We start from the raw sequence: 15,641 nt of genomic DNA, 5'->3' as shown, positions 1-15,641 counted from the left end.
TTGCCCACTTAGGCCTTGTGAATAGCCACCATAGCTAAGAGCGCGGATAGTATAATTGCAGTAGGAGGTATTTATTGTTTGTTAAATAATAAGAATCGTTGGTTAAGTGTATGGCACGGTGGCTGCAGAAGGTTGAGGCATTGGAATGATCGCTACCTTGTAGCGTATGCCTATAAGTGCTTAAAAACTACTATGAACTACTCTATGACTAGACACATAAGAATTTAATAAAAGTGAGGAATTAATTGGAATTGGAGTTATTGGAGTTGCTCGAGGAATGTAAACAGGACTCGCTTCCGTTGCTCTCGCAACGCGCCCACGTCGCATTCGTGTCAACAAACCAGCAAAGCAACCCCACCTACCGCACTCGTATCGTATCCCTGGCCTCGATCAACTGCACCGCAACATAAGACATCAGATACCAGACATCGACATCCGCATCTGCATTTCCTACACAGTCTTCTGGCTAGAGGCAGATCTTCGAACCCCCTGCAATTCAATTTAATTCTTTGAAGGGCAGAGCTTTCTTAGCCGCAGCCATCAATTGCCAATTGTCACGTCTTCACCGTCTTTCCTCAAGTGCATACTTTACCTAAACTTGTCTTGTCAGGTGCACTTGTACGCCTAAGGTGGTCGACTTGATCGTGGCCAGCCTTCATCATGTCGAGCTTCATCACCAATCTGTTTCCCTCCTCCAGCGGCGGGAAACAGGAGAATGTTCTTCAAGCTCCGCCCCCTCTTCACACCCGCCAGAGCCAAAATGAGAGGCCGAGTACGCCAGATCGGGCCAACTTCATCACGCCGATTTCAACTCCTCAAGGCAGCCCAAGCAAAAACCGAAACCCTCCTGGTGCCAATGATCTTCCGGTTGCCTTCGAAAACGCCATGAAGCTTACACCAGCAGCACTTAGCAGTCCCACGAAGACTGGCCGTCCGTTGACAGCTGCCCCGCTATCCCCTGGGAAGAGCAATGCATTAACAGTGGATGATTCGTACTTCGGAAACTCGTCCGGCGCTGTTGATGATAGTATCATACATAAGACTTCCGTACCGCCCGCTAGTCCACTTCGAAACCAAGGGCAAGAGAACACACCACCAGTTTCCAGGCACGGACTCGAGTCGGTTGGACAGAATTTTGCGGCTATATCCAGACAGGAACTATATCAACCGAGAGATCAAACTCCGCCAAAGAAATATAATACTCAGCGGGGACTAACAGCGGAGGAATTGGAACTACTACACAAGCCCAACGTGAAACGACTAGCCAATGTTACACAGCTCTGTATGTTTGATCCAGCTGTGGATAGTCTTCATAACTGACAATCTGCAGACTTTTTAGATTACTACTTTGACCTCCTGACCTACGTTGGAGCCCGCCAGAACCGACTTAACCAATTCCAATCCGAATACCCTGCACCACCAGAAACACCCGAAGAAACCTACAACCCACTGTGGCAGAAATATGCCGGCAGGGAACGTGCAAATCTTCGAAAGCGCCGTGTCCGTCTTCGCCAAGGAGATTTCCAAATCCTTACACAAGTTGGGCAAGGAGGCTATGGACAAGTTTTCCTCGCCCAAAAGAAGGATACGAGAGAAGTCTGTGCATTAAAGGTTATGAGCAAGAAACTCCTGTTCAAGCTTGATGAAATCAGGCATGTTCTTACAGAGCGTGATATATTGACGAACGCGAAGAGTGAATGGCTTACGCGACTACTTTACTCATTCCAAGACGAGAAGAGTATCTACCTTGCTATGGTAAGCCGGCTTGAGAAGTGATGCTCTGATGTTCCACAGCTAACATATTATAAAAGGAATACGTCCCAGGTGGGGATTTTAGAACTTTACTCAATAATACTGGCGTCCTTGCTAACCGACATGCTCGATTTTACATTGCTGAGATGTTCTGCGCTGTCGATGCGCTCCATCAACTTGGTTACATCCATCGGGATCTGAAGCCGGAAAATTTCCTCATTGATTCGACGGGCCACGTTAAGCTTACTGATTTCGGACTGGCTGCTGGCATGCTCGCCCCCGGTAAGATCGAGTCGATGCGAGTGAAGCTCGAGAGGGTTGGGGAGACTTACGTACCATTTGGCAAGCCAATGGACCAGCGAACAATTGCAGAGCGCCGAGAAGGATATCGATCAATGAGAGACCGAGATGTCAACTATGCGAAATCAATTGTAGGCTCCCCTGATTATATGGCTCCGGAGGTCCTGAAAGGTGATGAATATGAGTTCTCGGTGGACTATTGGAGTCTGGGCTGTATGCATTTTGAGGCTCTGACGGGCTTTCCCCCATTCGCGGGTGCCACAGTTGATGAGACTTGGAAGAACCTGAAGCATTGGAGAGAGGTTTTGAAGCGACCAGTCTGGGACGATCCTAGTTACTTTATCAGCAACCGGACCTGGAACTTTATCACGAGGTATGCAGTCCAAACCCCCAATTGAAGGCTGAGACTAAATGTAGCAGCTGTATTGCTTCCAAGTCCAAGCGATTCTCGTCAATCAAGGACGTTTACGCTCACCAATATTTTGCCGAGGTTGACTGGAACACGGTTCGCTCCCAGCGCGCACCTTTCGTCCCAGAACTTGACTCCGAGACTGATGCTGGTTACTTTGACGACTTCAGCAATGAAGCAGATATGGCCAAGTACAAAGAGGTCCACGACAAGCAACAAGCGTTGGAGGGGATGGCCGATAGAGAGGACCCTATGAGCAAGAGTTTGTTTGTCGGATTTACATTTAGACACCGCAAGCCAACCACGGATGAAAGTGGCAAGCCGAGTAGCCCAAGGAAGGGCATTGCCACTGACGGAACGTTTGGCACCATCCTGTGAGTGGTAGGGTGGCTTATCCGCATTTGTTGCGGGGTTTATTACAAGGGAATAGAGATATTCGAGGGGCGATATCGGCGAGTAGAGACCAGGAGTTTGCTGCATTTATACGGGCGTGTTTTGATCACCTTCGTATTGAGGGTTGCTTGCGTTTGCTTTGCACGTTCTGTTGGAGTTCAAGAGTTGAGATGCAAGAAATGACGTTATGCTGTGCATGCGATGGGCTGTAATAGTAGCTATGGGAAAATGACATTAAGAATTATGTTTCTCTCTGGAATTAAATATTTAATCCATTCCTTGCTGTTCTAGAAAATGAAATTCTAGCTTTGCCGGCAGCCCCCATATCACGTGCCTAGTCTTAATTCATGATGTTATTTTGGATTGTAGCACGTAATAAGGCAACCGGGCAAGTCTTTGGTAGAATTAATGTAACTCGACACCTGCTTACAGTAACTTGAATTGCAAATAGATCCAAGTCATCATATTAAATTTGATGCTGATAAGGCGTTGTGAACAAGGAGAAGGGATATGATTTGCTACCGTCTCCAAAGAATACGGATGGAGAAATATCACAAGAGACTCATCCTAGTCCTTCTAGGGGGCATTATCACGTCTTTCACGGCTCGGATATAGGAAACCTAATCTCCATATTGAGGGGCATTCTTGTAAGGCTGGACTGAGGGGTTGGTGAGTGGGATGATGATAAATTGGATGATCGCGCTCCAGTTACAAGAGCAACATGGATATGGCATGGCGCTCATACGCCATGTTATCCTAGAATTGCGGAGTGTGCTAATGCTTAATCTGCTTCGCTCTTGAGAAGCCCATGTGAAGATTGGGAGTGCCGGGTTCCGAGACCAGAGGAAGAGGGAGAACTATATATACAGTACGAAGTAGCTAGCTTCATATTCGCAAATACGCACTCCTTTGGGCAACAACAGACAAGACAAATCACTTGATAGATCCTCTCAAACAAACCACTACAGCTTGTCTTATTGATTGTGCTGAAGAGAGAACACGAGGCAAATGGCTCCTTCAATCGCGGAAATCCCAGAGAAGACCGAAAATGCTCCTATTACCGTGCCGGTGAAGGCAGTTGAAGGGTCAGCTGAAGCCACCAAGATTCGAAGAGTCATCGAGGAGGAAGGGGGGAAGACAACAGCAAGCGTACGTCCCTAGCATGCCGCCCCGTGGAAGGGTAGGGGCGCAGACTGACATAAAATATGAAATATACAGTACCCAAACTACCTCCCCGTCTGGGACCATAACGAAAAATACCCAGTCCTTGAGCCCTTCGAGCATGTCGAGCACGGCCTAAACGCCGACCCAACATTCAAAGACCTCCTCCCGTCAAGCTCCAAGATCACCAAACTCACCCCAAGCACCGGAAGCGAGGTAACGGGTGTCCAACTGAGCAAACTCAGCGCCGCAGGAAAAGACCAACTTGCCCTCCTGGTAGCCCAACGCAAAGTCGTCGCCTTCCGGGACCAAGACTTCGCCGACCTGCCCATCCAGGAGGCGTTGGATTTTGGTGGGTATTTCGGCCGTCACCACATCCATCCCACGTCGGGCAACCCAGAAGGATATCCGGAAATCCACCTCGTTCACCGAGACGGGAGCAAATCCGAGTTTGAATCATTCCTTGCGAATAGGAATTCTGCCGTGGGGTGGCATTCTGACGTGACGTACGAGCAACAGCCTCCAGGAACGACCTTCTTGTACATCTTCGATGGGCCCGAGGCTGGCGGCGATACCGCGTTTGTCAACCAGGTGGAGGCGTATAATAGGCTTAGTCCGGCGCTGAAGGAGAGATTACATGGTTTGAAGGCTGTGCATAGTGGGTTTGAGCAGGCGGAGGGGAGTCGCTCGAGAGGTGGTGTTGTTAGACGGGAGCCAGTACAAACGGAGCATCCGCTTGTGAGGACGCATCCTGCTACGGGGGAGAAGGCATTGTTCGTTAATGGTGGTTGTAAGTCTTTGGATCCCATTTCATCTTTGCCATGCCAATTCGGGAGATATCCTCTGGGCTGACAGAGTACTGATATTGGGCAGTTACCCGTAGTATCGTCGGCCTCCGAAAGGAAGAAAGTGATGCTCTACTAGGCTTTTTGCTGAACCATGTCGGTCGTGGTATTGATTACCAAGTCCGTGTTCGATGGGCGCCCAAGACTGTCGTTGTTTGGGATGTAAGTTTGAATGAATTGGGTTTTCCCATGATGGATGGCTGACAATTTGACAGAATCGCGTCACGGCGCATTCAGCCATCGTTGACTGGATTACAGGCGAGCGTCGCCATTTGGCTCGTATTACCCCCCAGGCGGAGCGTCCTTATGAGACGCCATATGTATCTGAACCTGAGCCTAAGCCGGAGGTTTTCAAAGCGTGAGGGTTTGAGGGTTGAATTGAAGAAGGTTATGGAGGTGTTGAGTGGAGATGCAGAATGCGGAAACGGAATAAATTGCTTCGTCCGAGGTTATTAAACCACGACACAGTTGAACTAGATATTAAAAACAACTTGATATATCTTTAACAACTAAATTCATCAGCTTTGAATTTCGGAAAACGATTTTACTAATATTTGAAAAGGTTCTTAGATTACGAAGTGTGCAGGTGCAAAATAGTACGTGCCATTACCCCTGTTTCAGGTCAACATAAAATGTGCCCCACCTAAAGCATTCATCTCAGCTCTCACCAAGTGATTGATAGGAACACAACAACTTGCACTCATATCTCGCCTCAGTCTATTTCATTTCCCCTTGCAATAATCTATATTATCTCAAATACAGAGTTTTCAAAAATGCAAACTCCGCTCCCCAGCTTCACCGACCCGACTCACTTCCCAACCTTCAAAACCATACCCCAAACTTCAACCTCATCTGTTCTCACCCCCTCCGACCAAGAGTACTTCCTTCTCGGAACAATCCAGGAAAACATGACTCTAACCCCACTAACGCCAACATTTATATGCCGCGATCGCTCAGGCGCCAGCTTCGCCCTGACGATTAAATTGCGCCCCGGGCAGGATAGCGATGATGATGACAGGAGTTTCTATAAGAGCAAGGAGGGGAAGTCGAGATTTAAAAAGGGTGCTTGTGTTGTTGCGAAAGGGGCGAGGAGGAAGGGTTTTAAAGAGGATGATGGGACGGGGAAGGGAGGAAAGCAGGGGTTTGTGGAGGTAAGTTGGGAGGAAGGAGGCGGTAGTGTTGCCGTGAGTTATTCTCTTTGTTTTCTATTTTAATGTGTTTCTTATCCTCTTTTATTGTAAGGTTTGGAAGGGATGCGGCGACAGGTATAGTAGATCATGAAAATATTTCAGAGGAGTCGAGCTAACCTTGTACTATATTCGGGGATGTCTAGGTCATTCCGACTAGTCTTGATAAACTACTAGCGATGGGGGAGAATATAATGGAGATATCTAAGGGAGAACATGGTAGCAAAGTTTGTCATGGGTGTGGAAAGGGTGATAAGACTGTAGACGGAAAGATGGTCCGGTGTAAAGGTTGTGAGAGCGTTTGGTATTGCGGGAAGGTAAGTGCCATTTTCTTGCCTTGGCTATAAAATGCTAATTTGGACGGTGTATAGGAATGCCAAGTTAAAGGATGGAATGAGAATGGTCATAAAGGGGAGTGTAAAGTGTTAAAGGCTACGAGTGATATTTTTTGCTAGGGGAGAGGTAAGCTGTTGGGAGTAACCTGAAGGAAGAATTTGGCATTGAGTAGGCATATCCCTAATGTCAGGTTAAATAAATATTGTGCGATGTGCAAACAAAATAGTTGTTAGTTATGCAGGCAATTTGATATACTGAACGTCTGTTAGTTATTAGGTCAAGGATATAGAGGAGTTGACATACTTGTCCTTCGTGCAACAAAAGGCTGTCAATTACTTACCTAGGTATTCTGTAGAATTAAGACACTGAAATCCTGTCAGTTATTGAGTCTAGGGGTGTTGAGATTGTTGCGTGTAAAGTTTTCCGATATGCAACAAAACTGCCTCCTTAAGCTCTTGCTACATCTACAAGATACTGTACACCGAATCATGTACAAGATGAACCCCTCGATATCATTTATAGATCTACCTTGAACTTGCGAAGACCCAAGTAATTACTTGCATAATTATGACTAGTAAGCGTCGCCCGGGTCACCCCATGCCTAGGAAAAACGACTAGATGTCGAGCAAACCTAGGGTGCGGAGGGGTAGTCGCTGCTCTCTGCTGTGGATAGTATAAAGCTCATAATGGGGCCAGTATTACGAACGCTGAATACAGGCGTCCAGGTGGTTCTGTTGGGCAACAGCATCTGCGATTTATACAATACATCATGGTTTCCATACGCTGTTTCGCCTTGGCCCTTTTGGCTCCGGTCTACCTATTTGATGGTGCCACTTCTCAGGCTATCGGGAATGACAGTTATTTTTATGGCGACTCCCCGCCTGTGTATCCATCCCGTGAGTCTTTTACGCCCGCTTGTTACCCAGTGCTGACAAGAGCTCGGAAATAGCCCAGGGGACGGGCCTTGGATATTGGAACGCGTCGTATACAAAAGCCAAAGCATTAGTGGCGCAATTGACACGAGATAAGAAGGTCAAGTCATGCCGTGATTTCGTTGGCGGACTCAGGCTGATAATTACCAGAATAACTTGACCTATGGAGCGGACAAAGTATATAATGGATGCGCAGGAAGAGTCCCTGCTTTACAGAGCGCCAAATTTCCTGGGCTATGTCTGCAGGACGCTGGGAATGGTGTTCGGGGTACAGACTTCGTCAATGCGTATCCAAGCGGACTCTATGTAGGAGCTAGGTATATTTCATCTGCTCTCTAATGTTTGTTTTGGTTCTCCATATTCTAACAGTTATATGTAGCTGGAATAAACACCTAACAAAGCGGCTAGCCAACGCGATGGCGGGAGAATTCCGAACTAAGGGAATCAATGTTGCTCTTGGCCCCGTTGTCGGCCCCATGGGACGTATAGCCAAAGGCGGTAGAAACTGGGAAGGTAATAACCTCTGCGAGTTGATGCTGCTTTGAAAGTTACTAACATCGACAGGTATTGCCGCTGATCCATAACTCAGTGGATCCCTAGGTTCCAACACCGTACAGGGCTTCCGAGAAAGGGGAGTGATAAGCAGCGTAAAGGCAAGCGACTACGTTCAAGCGATACCACTCCAAGTATTAACACACTTTTTCAGCATTACATCGCTAACGAACAAGAAACTCATAGGCAAATAGCGGGCAACGTCGCTGCTGTTTCTTCGAATTTGGATGATAAAACAATGCATGAGCTATATCTGTGGTAAGTGAGGCCCATCACTTCCCGCTCGTGGGGACCTTAAGGCTATATGCTTACTTAATGAAGGCCATTTGAAGATCTAGTGCATTCTGGGGCCGGGTGCATAATGTGCTCTTATAATAGGGTGAACAAATTCGTATGCCTGTGCCAATAGCAAAATGTTAAACGGTTTGCTCAAAACCGAACTTGGATTTCAAGGGTTTGTTGTAACAGACTGGGGAGCACATCATTCTGGGGTAGCCTCAACTCTTGCCGGTCTCGACATGGCAATGCCAGGTGCTACGGAATATTGGGGGTCACATATGATTGACGCTATCAAGAACGGATCTGTGCCTGAGTCTAGGCTTGATGATATGGCTATAACGTAAGTCATCACGTAATGCGTCTAATCACGTAATGCGTCTAATCACGTAATGCGTCTAATTGCGGGGGACCACCTTTATTAAAATTCTCCTCAGTCGAGTCCTGCTCCAGCTATCCGGACTATCCAAGTAGATCGCTGTCGCAGTAGTCCCTGTAGGCAAGGAGACCGATACGAGAAAAGGCGTCAGTCAATGCTGATATTGCTATGATCTTTGGGAGTGATGATTGTAGTACGGTGAGGTAATAGCTAATGGAGGAGGTGGCATCTACGAGGATGAGGAAGTCATACGTCTCCGATTGTTTAGCCATGATGGGCACAGTAGGACGCCAATCTCCTCGAGCTTTTGGCCCTACGCTATGGGTACAGTAGTAGGCCACAGGGCTAAGATTGGGCAGCTTATTTTGTTCTCCTCAAATGTGTCTGTAGAAGCTCCAACGGGAAATGGCCAGCGGAGTTGCTCGGAGTCAGACCGGTGATCATCGTGGTGTTGACTCCCTCCCGCAACGGGATAGGGGGGACTTGGCGGGGCCAAGCGCCAAACTAAGCCACGAACGCACAGCCATACTTGTGAGCCGGGGGAGGCTACCAGCAGCGCCGTTTTTAGGGTTGAGGGGCACCGCTTCGGTCCGGCGGCAAGCTTTAGTCCTGAAGCCAGAGTCAAGGCTTTATATAGTCACCCAAATGAACCATAAAGGGTCTTTGTAGTATCATGCGTGAATTATTTTCTCAGTCCTATCTATAGCGAAAATATCAGTAATCCTAGGTAGAGGATATAGGAGAAGAACTGCATGAAGAGGGGTTTGAGGAGTAAAAGCTATAAAAAGCTAATTGGTTACATATATATATATTTATAAGGCTAATTGACTATATACAGGAATGTAAGAGCACTAGCAAGGAGCTAGGCCCAAACAAAAAGGGCAAACGGATGCCCAATATATTGCAGGATATAATAAAGCTGAAAATACGGATCACGTCAATCATTGTGATCCCGGGCCAGACAATGGCCCAATACCCGAGTTCGATGCGTGAGTATTGGGTCGATAGACTCTGCAGCTACTACCAATGCTGTCCTTGACGTTTTTAGAAACAAAATCGGTGAACTTTCCAGATTTTCCGTCAGGGGACTTGTAACTATAGTCTGCACATGGGCAAGGGTCTGATCCGCGGAAGTAGTTGCCGAAGTATTCAGATTTAGCCACGTCAGCCATTACTTGCCATACTCCAGGTACGTAGACCAGATCTTTGACGACACAGACCGGGACATTGAAGAGGCCAGGTTCGTCCATGGGGAGACTTTCGAACTTGGTCGCCACTGCACTAGGACCCTCCTTAACCAAGCTATCGGCCAAATCGTTGCCTAGTAGAGTGTAATTGAACCCGTGTTCCTGCTGTCCCCACATTGAAGATTTTATAATATCAAATGTAGTATAGTTGGTGTTATGGTAGTCTAAGGGATTTTTGTCCCAGGACTCGGACTCCGAATTCTTGTTGCTGGGTCGGGTAAAGAGGGACATGCCGGCCTGGCCATTTGGTCCCATGGTAACATTGCAAAAAGCAGTGTATTTCCAGGCTTTGTCGCCTACCCAGGTCTTCTCGCATATATCTTGGCTGAAGCCTTTTGCTACACCATTATATGGGACGTCATCGCCGTAGGGGATAAAGAGAATAAATGCATCATTATCAGTCAGGGCCTTCGTACTGTACTGAGCAATCATAAGCTTCCCAAACCAATTGGTGGCCTTCGCTCCGAAGCCCACGTCGGTAAAAGCAGCATGAACATCTGGGTCAACCCAGAGACCGCCAGCTAGAAGCGAGCTTATGCCGTCACGGCCGACCGCGTCATTTTTATAAAGACCATTGATGAGGCCTTGCTGCATATTGTTAAGCTGGTTCTGCGCGCCAATCTGGTAACCGGCGGACTGAAAAAACTGCGTGTCCGCAGAGCCCGGATCTAGCGATCCGATACTGCCGGCGAGTCCAAATGCCCCAGAAGCAACAGTTGCTGCCGTAGTAAGTACAGCTGCTAGTGGACCAAATCCTGGCACCGCCGCGACTATAACCCCAAGGGTAATTAAAAAAACACCTAAAACGGAGGAAGCGAGGCTCATAATTTTTGTCCATGTCGCCTGAGCAGCCGGCTGCCAAACATTCGCTACGACTCCACTTAGGAAGCCGTCGATAGTATTCGCGACTCCCTCGATAGCAATATAGAGTGCGCCGATAAAGTTAGTAAATTGAGCCATGGTTATCGTTAGAATCATTCCACGAGTAATGTCGTCGCTAGTACTATGAGGGTGGCCCGCAATTGCATCAAGGCATTCGTTCCGGTCGGGTACGTGGCATTGAAAATTACCACTAAAGTCGCAAAACTGTCCATCGACGTCCGAAGGCGGCTCAAAATCTTGTATAGACTGCGTCATTAAACCATTAAAGCTCTTGATATTTTTTTTAGACAGGTACGTCTTCAAAAAGTCGTCCATTTTATAAGCCTGCCATAGCTTAGGAGTAACCCTCCAAGCAGGGTCGGAGCAGCCTACAGCAATATACTGCCCGCAAGGCGGCGCGCCCAGGATATCCAGGGGATATTTTGTGATTGTGTTGCTGCTAGAATCTCGGCCGTTCAAGTTCTGTTTATCCGTGTAGTTGCTCGTGCCGGGGTCGATGGGAAGCAGCAGCCCGCTGATCGACAGCGAGGGCTGCAGGTTAGGGGTAACTTTCAAATACCAGCTACCATCTGATCGCTGCTTGGTCTGGCCACTTGCCAGCGGATCTCCAGAGTAGCCCATGCACGAGCTTCCCTGGCATTGTGCCTTCACCTGGGTCAACTTGGCTCCACCGCCGGTCGAGATGTTCCAGACGGAGCCCTCGGGGCCCCAGCCAGTGCTACCGGCGTAGATAAAGACCCATCCGCTAGGCACGGACATTTTCGTCTTATAAGCATAGTCGGCTGACTTGCAGATAGTCGGCGGCGCGCCGACAGTAACCTGGGTCGCCAAACCATAGGTAGGGGTTTCAGATGCAGAAGACGTAGCTGTAGGAGTTGGAGTTGGACACGCCGTCATAGCAGCAACTTGTAGGTCGCCCTGCGCTGTTGAGTGACCGTAGCATGGTCCCTTGGTGTCGCCGCTCCATCTGTCGTACCAAGCACCGTCCGGGCAGTGACAGGCACTGGTTGAAAAGGGCGTGGCCGTTGTTGACTTGCATTTCAGCTCCGGAACACTCATAGATCTATAAAATAAATTAGCATTAACTCGGTTATATTCACGGCGCTGAAAAACATGCCCCGGAGTGCAGGCACCCAGAGTCCAGGATGTCACGCTCGGCTTCGTTGCGGTTGTCCCCGTCCCCGTCCCCGTCCCCGTCCCCGTCGCTGTCGTAGTCGAGTCTGCAGCTGCGGCCTTACTCCCCCCGGTTTTCGGATGGGTGATGTTGTGACTCGATGTAGTCGTCCAGGTCATGAATGTACTCATATCGTAGTCCTCTGTAGCCGCCTCCTGCTTGGTCACGGCACTTGATCCACTCAACGCATTTGCGGACGCAACGCTGAGCAGCAAAGCGCCCATGATCTTGGGGTTGGTTGGAAGCATTGTAGCACTCTGTCGTGTGAGAAGCCCTCGGCAGTCTCGATAATGTTGCGTCCTCCAAAAAGGAAAAGAAGGGAGTAGTGGAGGGTTATTATCGTTATGTCCAGCCTCTGTTCAGAGCCGTAATCTCAGCCTGACACGAACGTACCTGGTCTATCTCTTTGTTATATTAGTTCCTACGAGTAGGTATGTAAGGCATGTCATCCTTTACGAGCTAAACCGTACAGCACATGTACATGTACCTGCAGCGTGGGGTCGGAGGCGTGGGGAAGCTATAAATGGGATCATTCCGGTGATTCCACATCGCGGCCCCTAAAATTAGGGAGGCACCAAGGGTACTCGTACCTGGAATGCGGCGTAGGCATACTTTTTCATTTGATGAAAATGTGCGCTAGGGTCCAGCTGATGTTCGCCAGCTTCCCCTGACTTATCACCTATCGAGCATCAGCGTGCCTCGTCTCAAGTACAGCAGTATATTAGGTATACGATTGCGTTACACTAGGCTTTCCCTTACCATATACTGTACGACTGAATCCTTCAGAAAAACAAGCTAGAATTCAATCTCCCGAGATTACCAATAGGCTGCAAACGCAGCAAGTGCCAAAGGAACAAGATAATGCCCTGCTAGTTGTTGAAGTGATGGCTGGGCGTCCTCTGGTTGAAACCCCTCCAGCCACCTCAGTGGACGGCCGCGAGTTGGCAATTGTTCTCGACAACGAGACGGCGGCCTTCAAGGGCGGCGAAACGATTTCCGGATATGTTGTCAGGATATGGAGATAGATTAGTCTCGATGGGATGGCCAAGGCCAAGGTACGCCTCCCGACGGGCTTGACGCATAGCATACTGTACAATCTCTTGGACGGCTCCAGCGAAGCCCACAGGATCCACCAGAGCCCTCTCCACATACCGCCCGACAGCCCAAGCCCGGTTACGGGTACGGCCACAAAGTCGAACCCTCCTATCCATCACCGCCACCTCCATCTTATACGTCTGTCTATTATCCTCCACCTCATACGTCTACCAAGTACCCTCCCCCTCCATCTTATACGCGTATGTATCACCCTCCACCTCTGCCACCCGACGTTTCCCTACTCGCCAGCCCCCCCTCCTAGTGTCCTTTAAACAATCGAGTACAATACAAATGTGATTAGTGAATATCAACTAACCTCAGAGTCGCAACACGCGGCTGGGAAGCTCGAACGCTGTAAAATACACAAAGCATACTAGATGCACAAGACAAACAACATTTACCAAAGGACAGTTTTATTATACTATAGTTAGGAGTCGTCGGATAGGTTGGCGGTATCTAGACGTTTTCAAGCACCGGAGACGCCGAGAGGTCTTAAAGGAGGTCAGCGAGGTTTCGACCACGAACCGGGGGCTCCTTAGGGGTGAGACGACGCTGTGTAGTAGTCGCTGCTCTCTGTGCCGGGTCGATGATTTCGGGGAATAGCTCGCTCAATGTCCTGTACTCTCGAATATATTCAAAATCAGATCTAGAGAGAGCAGGAGCTCGGGACTATATAGCTACGACGGAGAGTGCGGGTAGGTAGCCATCATTGCCACGATGTCGCCGTCAAAAATACAAGCCCAAAACTCCTTGATAAACTAAATATATCATGCGATCTCCCGTGTCGTGTTAGAATCTAGCCCTTAGAGAGACTCTATACCTGACCTTGTCACACCGTGAATCCACAATCACATCTAGAGATCCCACACAGAATGCTCTCTAGAGACCTTAAATGTGCAAGGTAGAGTCAAGCGCCTTTATAAGCACGCCCCGGGCTAATGGTGCTTTTAGAAATTTATTCGGGGGGGCGGTAAGCTTCGACTGCCGACGCTCGACCCCTAGAGTATCGTTGTCGAAGCTACAGGGCCTCATGTAGCGATATATTTCCCTGGTTACATATTGCGCAGAATAAAAATAAGCCTCCAGGAGAGCTTGTTCAGTATCCTTATTCAGACCCTATAGGAAGAAAGTAGCGCTGAAGAAAATTTGGCTGAAACACGGCTACGGGTCCCATAAAGGTCCACTACCCACCACCTCAGATCTAGGACAAGATGCTCCTTTGCTGCAAGAATTCTATAGTCCTGACTAACCGGGTCCTGATAAACCTCGTTATCAATTCAGGTCACTCTTCGCTAACCCTTATGACCATGCTTCCGGCTTGAACGATTTGCTTGAACCCCCCCCCCCCCCGGCGACTCGCCCGCCATCTTCAGCGAGGAGGGCGTTCCAATACCGCCCGCTGCACATGAAGATCTTGACGCGGGTCTGTTCACGCCAGACGATAATAGAGAAGGTGTACTTGGATAGTATTAATAACAAATTGACTAAAAAGATCAAATAAGGAATGGTCTAAGCTTATTAGTAGACTTCAAGCTATTTCGTAAAGTCATACAATAGAAGCGGGATGCGATTCAAGTTAATTATCTCCTTGGTAGCAAGTGTGACCAACCTTAATTAGGGCACCGTTCAGAAGGCGACTACTACTCCGTACGCGTTTCTAAGCCCTAATGTGCCTAGTTTGATAGGGTTACAAGGTATATTATATTACCATTGGATTAAACGAAGACAACTCTGGCAGTGGTTTTTTTTTTTCATATTAGCTACAGTATATACTTCGTACAACTAAGCATCACAGCCAAGCATTACAGCCAAGTATTACTACCGTCACCTAAATACACACCTCGGCTAACTTCTGCTTAATAATATCTGTGTATTTATCAAACTCTCGCCATGGTACTAATTAGTAAGGAAACGTGAAACGCGTTAGTATTAGAAAACAATCATTAAAAGTAAAGCTATTCCCAACTCCTACTATATAAATTGCCAATCCTACGTATAACCCTCAACTTCTTTAATCGGATTATAACTTTGTATTTGCACCTACGGCTACTATAGTAGTATCTACAGTAGATTCTGTCTAGTATACTACTATAGAGAGAGGTTGATAAGTGTACTGCAAAAGTTAAGCGATACGGAGTTGGGTGAGTCTTGAGGTGACCCTTAATTATCCTTTGGCCGGCTACTCGGCTGTGATTTTTAGTATAGCAAGGGTTTAGCTAATCAAGTTACATATAATTAACTAACGTCTATCCCTGCGTAACGAGACACCTACTGTACCGAGAAAAAGTATAGGTATTTGTCAAAGTAGAAGTGGGTCCAAACAGGCAGGTAAATCAAGCTTTTGATTAGTTACAATTGATTATGGAATAGTAGTTATTGAATTGATTGTCCTCTAATACTATGGAATGAAAGCTACGTATATATAGGAAAATGAGTGGATTAGTCAGGTGACTTGAAGTGAAAGAAACATGATGATTTCGGTGTTGCCGAAATGTGCGACTAGCTACCTCGTTATAGATTCCTATATAAATTACTATGGGCAGAAATGATTGTCTTCAGTGATTTTATCAGTTGTCATAGAGCTGAATTGCTATTGTTGATCTTGATGATCAGGTTGATCCAAAAGAGTGTGTATATAGTATTCGTCAGTAGCTTAAGCGAGCTCAGCTCAATAGTACTTCACCTTTGAACTTGAAAAAATCTATATGTATATAGGCCCTC

General features: G+C 47.7%; 7 protein-coding genes across 7 annotated transcripts; 5 read left to right on the top strand and 2 right to left on the bottom strand.

The window, feature by feature from the left end:
* Positions 1–660: 660 nt before the first annotated feature.
* BP5553_05836 (Serine protein kinase-like protein) lies at positions 661–2,839 on the top strand (the record flags this gene model as incomplete). Its single annotated transcript, XM_032014459.1, has 4 exons — positions 661–1,282; positions 1,331–1,755; positions 1,812–2,425; positions 2,473–2,839. The coding sequence occupies 4 exons, from the start codon at positions 661–663 to the stop codon at positions 2,837–2,839; spliced, it is 2,028 nt and encodes a 675-aa protein (XP_031869140.1).
* Positions 2,840–3,862: 1,023 nt separating this feature from the next.
* Positions 3,863–5,222, top strand: BP5553_05835 (Uncharacterized protein; the record flags this gene model as incomplete). Its single annotated transcript, XM_032014458.1, has 4 exons — positions 3,863–4,003; positions 4,073–4,805; positions 4,889–5,022; positions 5,076–5,222. The coding sequence occupies 4 exons, from the start codon at positions 3,863–3,865 to the stop codon at positions 5,220–5,222; spliced, it is 1,155 nt and encodes a 384-aa protein (XP_031869139.1).
* Positions 5,223–5,633: 411 nt separating this feature from the next.
* BP5553_05834 (uncharacterized protein) lies at positions 5,634–6,213 on the top strand (the record flags this gene model as incomplete). Its single annotated transcript, XM_032014457.1, has 2 exons — positions 5,634–6,011; positions 6,208–6,213. 2 exons carry the CDS (start codon positions 5,634–5,636, stop codon positions 6,211–6,213), a joined length of 384 nt encoding a protein of 127 aa, XP_031869138.1.
* Positions 6,214–7,152: 939 nt separating this feature from the next.
* Positions 7,153–7,899, top strand: BP5553_05833 (uncharacterized protein; the record flags this gene model as incomplete). Its single annotated transcript, XM_032014456.1, has 5 exons — positions 7,153–7,279; positions 7,333–7,415; positions 7,466–7,632; positions 7,695–7,828; positions 7,880–7,899. The coding sequence occupies 5 exons, from the start codon at positions 7,153–7,155 to the stop codon at positions 7,897–7,899; spliced, it is 531 nt and encodes a 176-aa protein (XP_031869137.1).
* A 381-nt stretch (positions 7,900–8,280) lies between these two features.
* Positions 8,281–8,617, top strand: BP5553_05832 (uncharacterized protein; the record flags this gene model as incomplete). Its single annotated transcript, XM_032014455.1, has 2 exons — positions 8,281–8,486; positions 8,581–8,617. The coding sequence occupies 2 exons, from the start codon at positions 8,281–8,283 to the stop codon at positions 8,615–8,617; spliced, it is 243 nt and encodes an 80-aa protein (XP_031869136.1).
* Positions 8,618–9,463: 846 nt separating this feature from the next.
* Positions 9,464–12,073, bottom strand: BP5553_05831 (uncharacterized protein; the record flags this gene model as incomplete). Its single annotated transcript, XM_032014454.1, has 1 exon — positions 9,464–12,073. One exon carries the CDS (start codon positions 12,071–12,073, stop codon positions 9,464–9,466), a length of 2,610 nt encoding a protein of 869 aa, XP_031869135.1.
* A 675-nt stretch (positions 12,074–12,748) lies between these two features.
* BP5553_05830 (uncharacterized protein) lies at positions 12,749–13,051 on the bottom strand (the record flags this gene model as incomplete). Its single annotated transcript, XM_032014453.1, has 1 exon — positions 12,749–13,051. The coding sequence occupies one exon, from the start codon at positions 13,049–13,051 to the stop codon at positions 12,749–12,751; it is 303 nt and encodes a 100-aa protein (XP_031869134.1).
* Between the last annotated feature and the right edge of the window lie 2,590 nt (positions 13,052–15,641).

The sequence above is a fragment of the Venustampulla echinocandica genome, assembly GCF_003357145.1.
Source record: "Venustampulla echinocandica strain BP 5553 chromosome Unknown scaffold_3, whole genome shotgun sequence".
NCBI lineage: Eukaryota > Fungi > Ascomycota > Leotiomycetes > Helotiales > Pleuroascaceae > Venustampulla > Venustampulla echinocandica.
This window is presented reverse-complemented; position numbering and strand designations above follow the sequence as displayed.